This window comes from Sylvia atricapilla, chromosome 3 (assembly GCF_009819655.1).
Source record: "Sylvia atricapilla isolate bSylAtr1 chromosome 3, bSylAtr1.pri, whole genome shotgun sequence".
Classification (NCBI taxonomy): Eukaryota; Metazoa; Chordata; class Aves; order Passeriformes; family Sylviidae; genus Sylvia; species Sylvia atricapilla.
In genome coordinates, this window is record NC_089142.1 from 13,953,260 (window position 1) to 13,965,571 (window position 12,312).

General features: G+C 44.0%; 1 protein-coding gene across 3 annotated transcripts; it reads left to right on the plus strand.

Annotated features, from left to right (window-relative positions):
- The first annotated feature begins 428 nt into the window (after window positions 1-428).
- E2F6 (E2F transcription factor 6) lies at window positions 429-11,913 on the plus strand. 3 transcript variants are annotated; one of them, XM_066314791.1, is made up of 7 exons: window positions 429-729; window positions 5,480-5,528; window positions 6,988-7,204; window positions 7,509-7,667; window positions 8,647-8,761; window positions 9,975-10,128; window positions 10,848-11,913. In XM_066314791.1, the coding sequence occupies exons 1-7, from the start codon at window positions 664-666 to the stop codon at window positions 10,856-10,858; spliced, it is 771 nt and encodes a 256-aa protein (XP_066170888.1). In that variant the 5' UTR covers window positions 429-663; the 3' UTR covers window positions 10,859-11,913. The 3 variants fall into 3 exon arrangements, with proteins under 3 accessions (XP_066170888.1, XP_066170886.1, XP_066170887.1); XM_066314789.1 differs by having other exon boundaries at window positions 431-729; window positions 10,844-11,913; XM_066314790.1 differs by having other exon boundaries at window positions 431-720; window positions 10,844-11,913.
- Window positions 11,914-12,312: the final 399 nt, after the last annotated feature.

Consider the following 12,312-nt stretch of genomic DNA (forward strand, 5'->3'; position numbering starts at 1 on the left):
CCAGGGCAGTGGTCACAGCACCAGCCTGGCAGAGCTTAAGAAGCACTTGGCCAACATTCTGAGGCACATGGTGTGACTCTCGAGGTGTCCTGTGCAGAGCCAGGAGCTGGACTCGACGATCCATGTGCGTCCCTTCCAATTTAGCATATTCTGTGATTCCTCCCCTTAGCCCACGCCGGCCGCTGCAGCGCTCGGTGCGCTCCCGCTGTCGGATAGGCGAGGACGAGGACGAGCAGACCGATTCCGCCACCAGTCTGGCAGGCTGCTGGGACGGGAGCAAAGGACAGGCTCCGGCTCATTCCCGCCGGCGCTCGGCGAGGCGGGGCCATTCCCGGGGGCCGGGAGAAGCCGGGAGAAGCCCGGCGCGGCGGGAAGGCGCCGCGGGGGCCGATGGGTAACAGGGAGACGGCGGCGGCGCCGCGCGCGCCCCGGCGGGAGAGGGGAGGGCGCGTGCGCGGGTCCCGCTCGTTCCCGCCCCGGCGGCCCCGCAGGCGCGCGCGGGAGCGGCGGCCATGACGGGCGGCGGCGAGGGCGGGAGCGGCCCCGCGGCGCCCCGCGCCCGACGGCGGCTCGGAGCCTCGGCGTGAGGGCGTCTGTGCGCCCGCCCTCCTCCAGCGCCTCGCCTCGGGGCCGGCCGGGGCCAGGAGGAGGGGCCGGGCGGACATGGCCAGATCCGACAAGTGGGAGCGCCTGAAGCCGCTGCAGCCGGACTCGCTGCGTGTGAGTGAGGTAGATGGCGGCGGCACGGGGAGGCGCTGCCTGCGCACGGGGAGAGGGCGGGACGGCGCCGCAGCTGCGCTCATGCCGCGGGAGCCTGTGAGCAGGCGGCCGAAAGCACGTCCTGCGTCTCTGGGCGGGAAAGGAGCGGCGGGCCAGGCAGCGTGGGGCCCGAAAGGAGCCTTGGGGTGCTTCCCTCCCTCGTGGCGTTGGGGCGGCCTTCCTGGGAAAGGGGCAAGAATGCGAAGGGATGGTTTTTCTTGCCTGTGTTACCTATAGCCTCTCAACAGAGCTAAATATGTTGTAGCTGAGTATGAGAAAAGAGAACTACAATGTGTTTTCTCCTCTTAACATCTCTGAGCATCTTACCTGCGGCTGCCGCCATTACTTTTAGCAATTCTATTAAGTAGCCAGCAAAAAAAAGCCTATTTTGTAAAACCTTTTAAAAAAAGGTTACATTTTTTTAGTTAGCCTTGATGATCCATGCTTTTAATTTTTTGAAGCTTCTTTATATATATATATTTTAAGTTAATCTTGTCAGTTGAGCAAAAGGTTACTTGGTAGTATTTTCTTTAAGCCATGAAAGAGTTTTTTAAGTTTTTAGGTGGGTGCTAGAAGTGGTGATTCTAAGAAGCAGCTGGTGTTTGGCACAGCTTTTTTATTAGATATTTACATGCGTTTACAATGGGTGATACTTTCCTGAATCAGCTTCTTATAAACAGGGGGGTCAAAGATGTGGTAATCATTAACAGCCTTGCCTGTGATGGCCATGGAATAGTGGATGTGAATTACATCTGGGGCAAGTAGCTCGGTTTGCAGGCAGCAGATGAGTGGGATCCCTAGACAAGAAGCCATGAACTTGGGTATCCCTTGGGATAACAAAGGGCAGGAAGATGGTGGCAATGACCAGGTGAGTGGATACTGAGGGACACAGCAGAAGCCATGAACTGCCATACCTTTGGATAAAGAAAAGGTAAAAAAAGGATAAACTGCCAAGGTGTGAAGAGAAACATATAGGGGACACAGAAGAAGCAGAGGACTCAGGAGGAAGGGCAAGATTTACCTGGGTAGACTATGAGGGTATAAAACTTAAAGGTTTCTTTATTGTGCGTCCCTCTTTGTAGGTACCAGCTTGGGCTGTTTCTGTGTTGGTGCACCATGAGTAAATTGTTTATGGAGAGATATCTGAGACTCTGCAGTGGGAAACCTCGTGCCTGAGTGTGGTGTGTAGAGAGTCAGGTGGGCCTCCCAATAGCTCACTGAGGCTGTCCATCATGAAGGGGCTTTGGTCCCAGCAGTGACAGCCTCTGCCATTGGGAGTGTGACTGCCAGAGAGTCTCATGAATGGTCAGACTGGGAAGTTTTCTTGACAGTGGGATATTCAATACCCTGAGCTTACTGGTAAGGAAGGCTAGTAGCAAAGTGCAGAACTGGTATTCCAGCTTACTCAGCCCTCAAGGCTCCAGCTTATTCTTCCAAGAGGTAGTTGAGATTTTTGGGAAGGCAGCTTTAGAAGCTGGAGGAGCAGAAGAGATGGAGATCAGTAAGGAGAAACACATTTCATCGTGGCACTTGTGGCAAAAAGAACATATGCAGGACAGACTAAAGAACAAGGATAAGGAGTGCCTGGACATGCAGATACGATGCTTGGAAAGCCAAAGTTATAGTGTTGAAACTAGCAAGGAATATCAAAGGCTACAATATTAAAGAAGTTTCCCTGTCTGACCATTCAAGAACCACTCTTGTCAGCCACTCTCACACCACCTGAGCTGGGACTGAGGCCCCTTTGCAGCTCCTTCCCCACACTCACAGTCAGGCAAAGTCCCCTCCCCAGACTGACCCCAAGTTCCCATTGCAGAGTCTCAGACATTTGGATCCTTAAAATAACGTAATCTTGGTACAACAGCTGAAGCAGGGACCCCAAACAAAGGAGACCCTGGGCTTTTATACCCTGTATTGGCTTTTTATGGTCAGGTTTTGATAGCAGGTGGGGGGCTGCAGGTTGGTTTCTGTGAGAAGCTGCCAGAAGTTTACCCCATGCCCTGCAGAGCTAATACCAGGCAGCTCTGGGATGGATCTGTCATTGGCCAAGGCAGTGTTAATCAGAGATAGAAGTAGTGCCTCTGTGATAACATATTAAAGAAGGGGAAAAAAGTTATTATACAGTTATAATTGCAGCCAGAGAAGAGTGGAGTGAGAATATGTGAGAGGAAGAGTGGAGTGAGGTGAGTGGAGAAAGAGGAGAAGGTGCTGCAGGTGCCAGAGCAGAGACTCCCTGCAGCCTGTGGTGTAGACCATGGCGAAGCAGCTGCAGCCCATGGATGACCACGGGGATGCAGAGATCTACCTGCAGCCCCTGGAGGAGAGACAGGCTGGAGCAGGTGGATGCCTGAAAGGAGGCTGTGAACTTGAGGGAAGCCCATGCTGGAGCAGGCTCCTTGCAGGGACCTGGAGCCCATGGAGACTGGAGCCCATGCTGGAGCAGGTTTTCTGGTGGGACTTGTGACCCTTGACCCAGGCCGGAGCAGGCTGTGCCTGGAGGACTGCGCCCTGAGGAAGAGTGATGCAGGTTGAAGCAGTTGGTGAACTATTGCTGTGGGATGGATCATATTTGACATGTTCATGGGGGGCTTTCTTCTGTGAGATGGAACCCCACATGGAAGTAGAGGAAGGACTCTCCTCCCTGATCTGCAGCAGGAAGATTTGATTGAGCTGGCATAACCCCCATTCCTGTCTCCCTGCACTGCTGGTTTGGAGGATGTAGAGCTTGGGAAGGCAGGAAGGGTGTGGGGAAGGTGTTTTCTTTAAATATATTTTATTTCTCATTATTCTGCTCTGATTTTATTGGTAATAAATTTAATTGATATTCCCAAGTTGAGTCTGTTTTGCCCATGACTATTCAGGGAATGATCTATTCTGGTCCTTAGCTCAGCTCACAAACTTATTGTTACATCTCTCCCCTGACCACTTGTGGAGGGGAGGGATAGAGCAGCTTTGGTGGGTGCCTGGCAGGGTATGTTCTGGGGGCTGTCCTGTTAAGAGGTGGAGGATGTGAGGTTTATGGGCTGGAGGAAGGGGTCATCTAACACCTCATAAACCCAAGAAGTTGAAAATCAAGTGCTAAAGCCATGCCTTATCCTGCAGTGGTACAGGCTGAGGGACCACCTGTTGAAAGGACCTGGTGGTCCTCATGGACAGTGGGCTAAATGTGCACCTGCACTGTGCCCTGACATTGAGGTATAGGAGGCTGTCTTAGCAGGAGAGCAGTAAATTGAGGGAAGTGGTTCTTTTTCCTTACTTGGCATGTATTAGATTACCCTTGGAATGCTGTTCCTGATTTAGGCCCACTAGTACAAGAAGGCTGTTAATAAACTCCTGAGAGAACTTGTTAAGCCACAGCAGCCCTTCAGTAAAATCATAGCATATCCTGGGTTGGAAAGGATCCGTGAGGATCATCAAGTCCAACTTCTGTCTCAGCACAGGACAATATCAAGGATCACACCATGTTCCTGAGAACATTGTCCAAGAGCTTCTTGAACTGTGGCAGGCTTGTTGCTGTGACCATTTCCTTGGGGAGTCTGTTACAGTGCCCAGCCACCTTCTGGGAGAAGAACCAGTTTCCAAATATCTAACCCAAACTTCCCTTGGCAAATTTCATTCCATGTGTGCAAGCAAGTTAAGAACTTTAAAAGGTGGCCAGATATTTCACAGTTTGATATGATGGGTGGCAGACAGGAAATGGCCATGAATTGCAATAAAAGAAGCAAGAGAGGTTGCAGCTTCCCTGAGCATCAGCAAGTTCCATGCTGTTTCCTATTTTTGAAAACAGAGTGAGTTGTGCTGAGAATAAGGGCTGAAAATTCTGGCAAGAAGTAAAGAGCATGTGTTCCTTCTATCTAGCAGACACTGTTGGAGTCCGGGACATTCCCTTGGATGGCCTGGGACCCGAGGAAGGGAGTTTGAGCCCTGGACAGGGGGGTGTGGAGCTGGTCCTGGGGGCTCGGAGACCTTGGCACAGAGCCCAGGAAAACATCGGGTTTGATTTTAATCCATGGGAAAAGCTTCCAACACTGCTAAAGGAATTACAAAACCACCAGGATGTGAAAATAGTAGTTTAGTACAGTAGACGATACAGAATTCAGTAGTTTTAGAGTTTATAGAATAGAAGTAAATGGGGACAAGATGGTGGAATTTGGGTGGTACCTCATGTACTTCTCCTGCTTCCTCGTCCTCCATCTTTTGGGGTGGTGATGGCACAAAGTAGTTAGAGTGGATTGGAGCAAAGTAGAAATGTCACTTTTAGTATGGACACTGGGCATTGGCACAAAATAGTAAATAACCAATACGTAGTTATCTGTATAAATGTTAGGGGACATCCCCTGGGGCAGGGAGTCGCCTCGTGTCCCAGCTGCTGTCCGGACCTCGGCTGGGAGCAGAGAAAATTCTGAGATATCAAATAATAAACAACACGAGAAACCTGAAAACAGGCCTTGAGGACTCTGCTTTTTTATACCAACACAACTCAGGGCTTTTAGAGGGCCAAGGACTTTAAACCACCTAAATCCTGGGTGAGGAAACCCCCCCCGCCGGGAGACACTTCTTCACAGTAATAGCTGTTGAATTGTCAGAACTGTGATGGCTGTAACATCTAAAGTAGATTTGAGTATTTCTTATGAAGAAGCTCCCCTCTATATGTTTTTTGACTTTTTTTTTTTGACAGTTTTATGACAGGTTCCTTTTTTTTCCCTTTTTATTTTCCCAGGCACCAATGGTCGATCTGAATGTGTACAAGGACACACAGCTTGTGAAAAGTAAGTTGCTATGTGTCATATGTGAAATTTAATCTTGCAAGTATTTCATGCCTTTCTACAATGTGAGTACATGCTGTAAACAAATAAAAAATTGTATTTAATATCAGCAGAGCGGGAAGAATGCTGAACACTGACTGAAATAACAGATGTGAAGCAATACATTCTTGATAATTTGTCCTCTTCAGATCTGTTGCAAGTATACCTTCCCACTGCTGTATAGAAAATTAAGCACAGGAAATGTGAGTTGGAGAAAACTGGAACAACATATTGGCAAATGTTCGGTTTCAACTGGTGTTAATAAATGTGGAAATAAACTTCAGTGAATTTCTAGGTGTTGGGACTTTCTATGTTTATTTTCTCACCAGGTGGATTGTTTCACACATTTCACAGGAGCACAGTCCAAAACTGAGTAGTTGAACCTGTCACTTTGTGTTAAGGAGTGCACAAACTTGCAGCCATGGAATGGGTGTGATAGATTATGAGTAAAAGTGCATATCTCATTCATCTTGGGAAAAATACTGATGGCTGAAGTAGAATGTTGTCCAGGGAACTTTGTTTACACACGCATCTTTTCTTGAAGCATTAGACTGGAATATTGCTCAGGGACACAGGCTGATCAGGTGAAATACCTGGTTTGCTTTATTGGAGAAAAGACAAGTAACAGCAGAATTTGACAGTCTTACTGATTGGCATCAAATGAATGTGTGCATATCCTGACTATTTTGTGTCTCAAAAGTAGGTGCTTTTTTGTGCTTTTTGCATGCATAATTAACATTCTTAAATTATTCATCAGTGACTTCTCCTGTTTCTGCAGATATGTTGGTAATGGTTACACATAGCACAGGTAGCTGTAGATGTTTGTTGCATTAGTAAATCAAACAATGGAATGACCAGTTCTTTTGCCCTGAGACCAAATGGTGCAAACATAGTTTGTCTACTAAGTTCTTCAGTTCCAGGACAGATTGGTCATGTCCAGCCTGAAGCAGTTCTGAAGCCAAGCTGTCTCCTGAACCATGGCTAATGATTACATGAGAGGTCTGGACCAAAAAGGTGTGAAAAAATACTCTTAATAGTGTCGTGGAGCAGAGATAGAGCTGTGTTTCCCTGGCAGCACCCCAGCACTATCTATAGCTAACCAAAGATTTCATTGGGATTTGTTCAGTGATATGATCTCACGTCCTGTAGAACTCAGTTACACAGTTATTAATATCCACGCTAGCAGTGTGGAGTCAGGAATGTTGAAAGCACAAAAATGCATGCTTGCTATTTGCATAAAGTCATTGCAAACAAACAAAGGTGTGTGTAGTTAATAGGCTTCATACCATTGCAATTTCAGCATTAAAAACTGCAGCGCTTCCAGACTTTTATCTTCATTTATACTTCATTGCTATCACTTTTTAAAGGAATACTTCATGCTTACAAAATAGCTTACCCTAAATGTTCTACCAACACTTTACAGAAACTATGGATGTCAAAAGGCCTCGATTTGATGCATCCTTGGTGCTTTTGACACGAAGGTTTATGGCTCTTCTCAAGAAAGCTCCAGACGGTGTCCTTGATTTAAATGAAGTAGCAAGAACACTTGGAGTACGAAAACGAAGAGTGTATGACATCACCAATGTGTTGGATGGAATCCACTTGATCCGGAAAAGATCTAAGAATCTTATCCAGTGGATGTAAGTTGGCTTTGAAACTTCTAGTTTGTGAAACAGTAAATCCCAACAAAGTTGAATAATGTGTATAACTTTTAGAGTGTCCTTAACCATATTAAGTTACTTCTCATAGATAATGTTTTACTTTCTGTATTCTTATGCTGTGTGAATTACCTAACATGTTAACAAGTATCAAGTGCAGAAGTACACTGAAGCATATTTCAGCAGAATAAAGGAGTTCCTTACTGTGTTCTGTTCGTATACTTGCTGTTTAACAACCAGACTTTTATTTATACAAACATACTGGACAACTTTCCTATTCTTCTAGAGGTAACAATCTTGAACAAGTTGTTGGAAGAGCACCAGAGCAGCAAAACCTTAGAGATGAACTTTCTGACTTATCATCCATGGAAGAAGCTCTTGATGAATTAATCAAGAATTGTGCTCATCAGATATTTGAACTAATAGATGACAAAGAAAATGCAAAATATCCTTTCAACTCTTGCATTATTTTAACACATGGTTTTGGTTGCACATACTCACATATCTGTGAGTAAGAAGTGTAGGCTGATACCACAGGTATGCAGTACTGCTTGATAATGAGTTCTATAATAGCAAACTTCTTGATTATTTTGTATTTGAGAATGCCAGTCGTGTACTTTGCTTTGCAGTATCATGGACAGTCTAGCCTGTCCTCAGAGGAGTGCTGCTTGTGTGGTCTTTCTACTGCAGAAGAATGAAGGGGGGGGCAATAGTGTTGGTACCCTGACCATCACCCCGTTCTCTCCATTTGAGTGGTCTCAGGGCAGGTCTTGACCTCCCAGTGAGCTCCAGCTGCTCAGTGAGATGACAAAGAGGACGCAGAATGGAGTCCCAGTGGCCTGTTGCCAAGGGGGTATAATCGTATGTTGGTTGTGTCCTAATACTGTTCTCTCCTGAAAGAGATTCCAGGCCAGTTCTGACTTTTAGATGGGTTTTATTTCATATATGGCATAAAGATTGAATTTTGGCTTTGGGTTCCAATAAAATATTATTTAGCTCGCTTGTTTGGCAGGATGTTAAGGTGTGTGTGCAAATGAAATGTGCACATTTTCTTTACACCATACTGGTTAAGAAAATAGGTTTATAGTGTCTCAGGGAATTATTTTCGTGCTAATCAAAATAGAATGTAGTTTCTGAAGAACAGTATTGCCTCTGCTTCATGGACTTATGACATCTGTGAAAACTGTTTGGGTTTTTGTATAACACTGAGTATATTTTTAAAAGCTTTTTTTCCTTCCTGGAAATACAGAAAAGTGTTTTTCTACCATTAGCTGATACTTCATTTTACAAAGCCAATATTAACCTCTACTGAATTGTTGATCAATTTTCTGAGGTTGGTATTCTGCCCCAGTATATCTTGACATCACACTCTTTGATTCTGCCTGTTAGCAGATTGCTGTACAGATTCCTTAACCAATGTACACACTAGCTTATGTGACATACCAAGATATCCGGAGCATTCAGGCATTTCAGGAACAGATTGTGATCGCAATCAAAGCTCCAGAGGAAACCAAATTGGAAATACCAGTTCCTAAAGACGTAAGTTTTATACATTTCTTCTAAAGGAACCAAACTTCTCAAGTTTGATTTTTTGCAGCAGCAGTCAGTAATTGACTTCCAGTTTTTTTGTCAAATAGTGGTTGCTCATTGTTCTTGTGTTCCACTGAACAGTGCTGCAGGGATAATAGTCTTAGAAACTTACTTGGTGTATTTTATTTTTTGCCTAAATTATTAAGCCATAAATGTATATGAGCTGTAGTTACCTGGTTTTGCAATGTACTGTATGCTTGGGAAAAAAAAAACAAAAACATTTTATCACTCTGGTAGATCATATCTAGAGGGATTTTTCATGGAGTGGGGCTGTCCTCACCCCATGAGGCTGTGTTCTCACAGAGGAGCCAGACCCTTGCCCCCTGCACCCAGCAGTGCTGCAGCTGCACAGTGGGACCTGTGTAATGGGAACCCTGTTGGTAGTGCTCTAAGAGGGCAAATCCTGGAAGGCAGCCTAAGATAACAAACAGAAGGTTAATTCCATTTTCTTTTTTGCATGAGCATTTTTGATAATCTTCCCAATTGTGTAGTCATCAAAGTTGCCTTGCTGTGTGGACAGAAAGTTGGGAATCTCTTAAGAGAAGGAGATGAATCGTAGAACCAAAAGATCTCCAGTAGTTTCCCTGGTCAAAGGAGCTCTCTCTCGTGCAGTGGAGAGGAAAAGATAAAATTCCAAATGCCTCCTGAAGCAATAAAAAGGCAGAATTTAAAAAGTTGTACATTAAACCAGAATATTTTCTCCATTTTTCATTAAGATTTATTTGCTCTGTCTTACAATGTGATGTTTGCTGAAGGAAAGCAGTAGAAGCAGTAGGGATTAGTTGCTTTACCATGTCGTTTAAGCTACATGCCCGTTCGTTTTCTGATTTATGGCGCTGTTTTGTCAAGTTTTTAAATTATGTTACTCTTCCTAAGCATATAGTAAGTCTTGGTCATATATCTGAAGGTCAGTAGAAAGACTAAACAAATACTTAAGTGCACATTCATCAGAAATGTTGTTAGCTTAATTCTGCATAATAATTGTTCTACAGATGTATGTAATAGTCATAATTTATGTGGAAGTAGTAACACAATTTTAAATAATTCGGTAATTTCTGTATTTGTTCTGTGCTTAATCTATTGTCTTTAAAATATGTGCAAAAATAGATAAAGAATGTGTAAGGTCTGTTCTTTGGATTATATGCAAGTTGCTGTTTTACAGGATCACATAGAAGTACATGTGAAGAGCACAAAAGGACCCATTGATGTGTATCTATGTGAGGTGGAAAAAGAGAACCCAGGTGCCAAAACTTGTGAAGATATGGATACTGTCACTAGTGAAAGTGAAACTGATACATCATTTTATCCTGATGAAGGTAACTAACATCCTCCTTTGACATTTTTATCCACATGTAGGTTTGGGCTTTTTGTAAGGTTGTCATATCATTCTGATGAAGCTGTAGCTGCACTGTTGCACAAGTATGATTTGCATGGCATGGGGGAGTATAGGAAACGCCTGGAAGAGAAGTCTGTGCTGTTGTGTTACCTCACAGCAGCAGGAGGTCAGGGAGTCAGGCACGTGCACATAGAGCAAGGCACTCTAGCTCCCTGACCTTTTCCTTCCTTCACTCTTTGCTGGTTTCCTGTGGGAGCTGCACTCCATGGATGGAGCAGCGTGTGTTCAGCTCTCAGCTGCTGCACTGCAGAGCCCTGCTCAGCTGAGATTGTTGCCATGGGAGTTATGATGCTGTTACAAATGAGACTGTGCTGCTGCTCATTCCTGCCCTAAGGGAGAGGGGACAGAAGAGGGGACGTAGTATTTTAATCTCCCAAAGCAAGATCGAGTGGAATAGAGACTCTGAAGAACCCTAGTGCTGCAGGATGTTGTGGCTTAGAAACAAATGTGGCAGGAATTGCAGTAGCTCAGAACACAAAGAAATTATTTTTAGAAGTGCTGCCTTATAGGTGAAGGGAAGAGTTGACTTTTTCATCCTAGGCATTTTTTACTTCATTTTGCTTGTGAAATAACTCAGAATTGTGTTTTCTACAACTCGAGTAATCATATTCCTTTTTTTTACTTTCCTTTTAAAGTAAGATCTCCGATGAAAGAGAAAAAACCATTTGAGATGCCAGATTAATTACAACACAAAAATCTAATACAGGATGTAAATATCTGTGTTATACGGCTTTTCCAAAGCTGCTTGGATCTGCAAACTTCGTAACCTGAAATGTTCCAAAGTGTTTTAAGAAACCAGCAGTGGATTGGTTCAGAGCTTTCACAGAACTGCTTATCTTCCCAGGTCAAAAGACAACAGTTTCTGGAGTTGCCACTTAGGAGTTTTGTTTTCTTAATTGCATGTGACATACAGAACTTGGGAAAAACAGTATTTTTTACCTTACAATTTTAATTGACAGAAAACACAGATATTCAATACTTCCAAAAAGGAAAGTGGGAGAGCTATTTCTGGAACAGTCCACAATCTGTGTGAGAATGTATAAAATGAAGAAATGCACTTTTTGGTTCTGAGGCTGCACTAATTAAGCAGGATTGTCAAATACGAGTGTTACAAAGAACTGGTGTATTGGAAGCCTTTGCTATAAAGAACAAGATGAAATGTCCTGAGAGTTATGCCTTATACTATGTAGGTGCTGTTTGCATCCTGCTCTACATGAACTATGGTATCAACACTGAAGTGAAATAATGGGGTTTTGTGTACATACTTGTATCATTTCTAGGTAGTTACTGATGTACATTTATTGAGATGGTTTGTATTTCTGCATTTATTGCAAAGCAATAAAATAAGCTTACAAAAATATGAAGTAGTCTAATGAAACACGTTGGGTTGCCTTTGCTGCAATTCACTGAGTAACTACAAACATTTTAAATCATGTGAAGATTTAAAATCTGTTTTACCTGGTGCTGTCAGATAACCCTTAGATCTGGATTTTGTGATGCCACAGTACTGTAGCAATTTTCAGAAGAATGATGGATAATTACTTAAGTTGGTCCCTTCCAGTTTCTGGAGTTTACATAGAGCAGAGCTTTAGCTGAGTATCGTGACATCTTTGTGGCTCAGCTTGCAAAAATATGTAAAGTACTTCAGGACTACATCTGTATTATCCATCTTTTGTATCCACAAAACAAAGCTGTGGAATTTGGATACTGGATTTTCTAAGGGAGTGAGCTGTCACTGTACAAATGCTGTCCTTGGGCTCACTTCATCCCAGTATCAAACTGTACTCCAGAGGTTTCCGTAGGGGTGGGGTGGATTGGCAGGTTTTAAATGGGAAGTCCAAGTCCTTATTTTCCTGATGACACAGGAAACTATGTGTATATGACAACTATACATTACTCACAAGTGACAGCAGCAAAGCTAATTAACCCCTGAACATTCTAGCCAGCAACTCTACAGCTATGTTAGACAGATGGAGTGAAATTAAATGCCCTGTGATCTGAAATACAAATAAGATGGCACAGGTGACACTGAGGAGCCTAAACACACCTAGAGATTGAGAGTTAATTCAGTTTTCCACAATGTTCCCTAATTCTGCAAAATGCA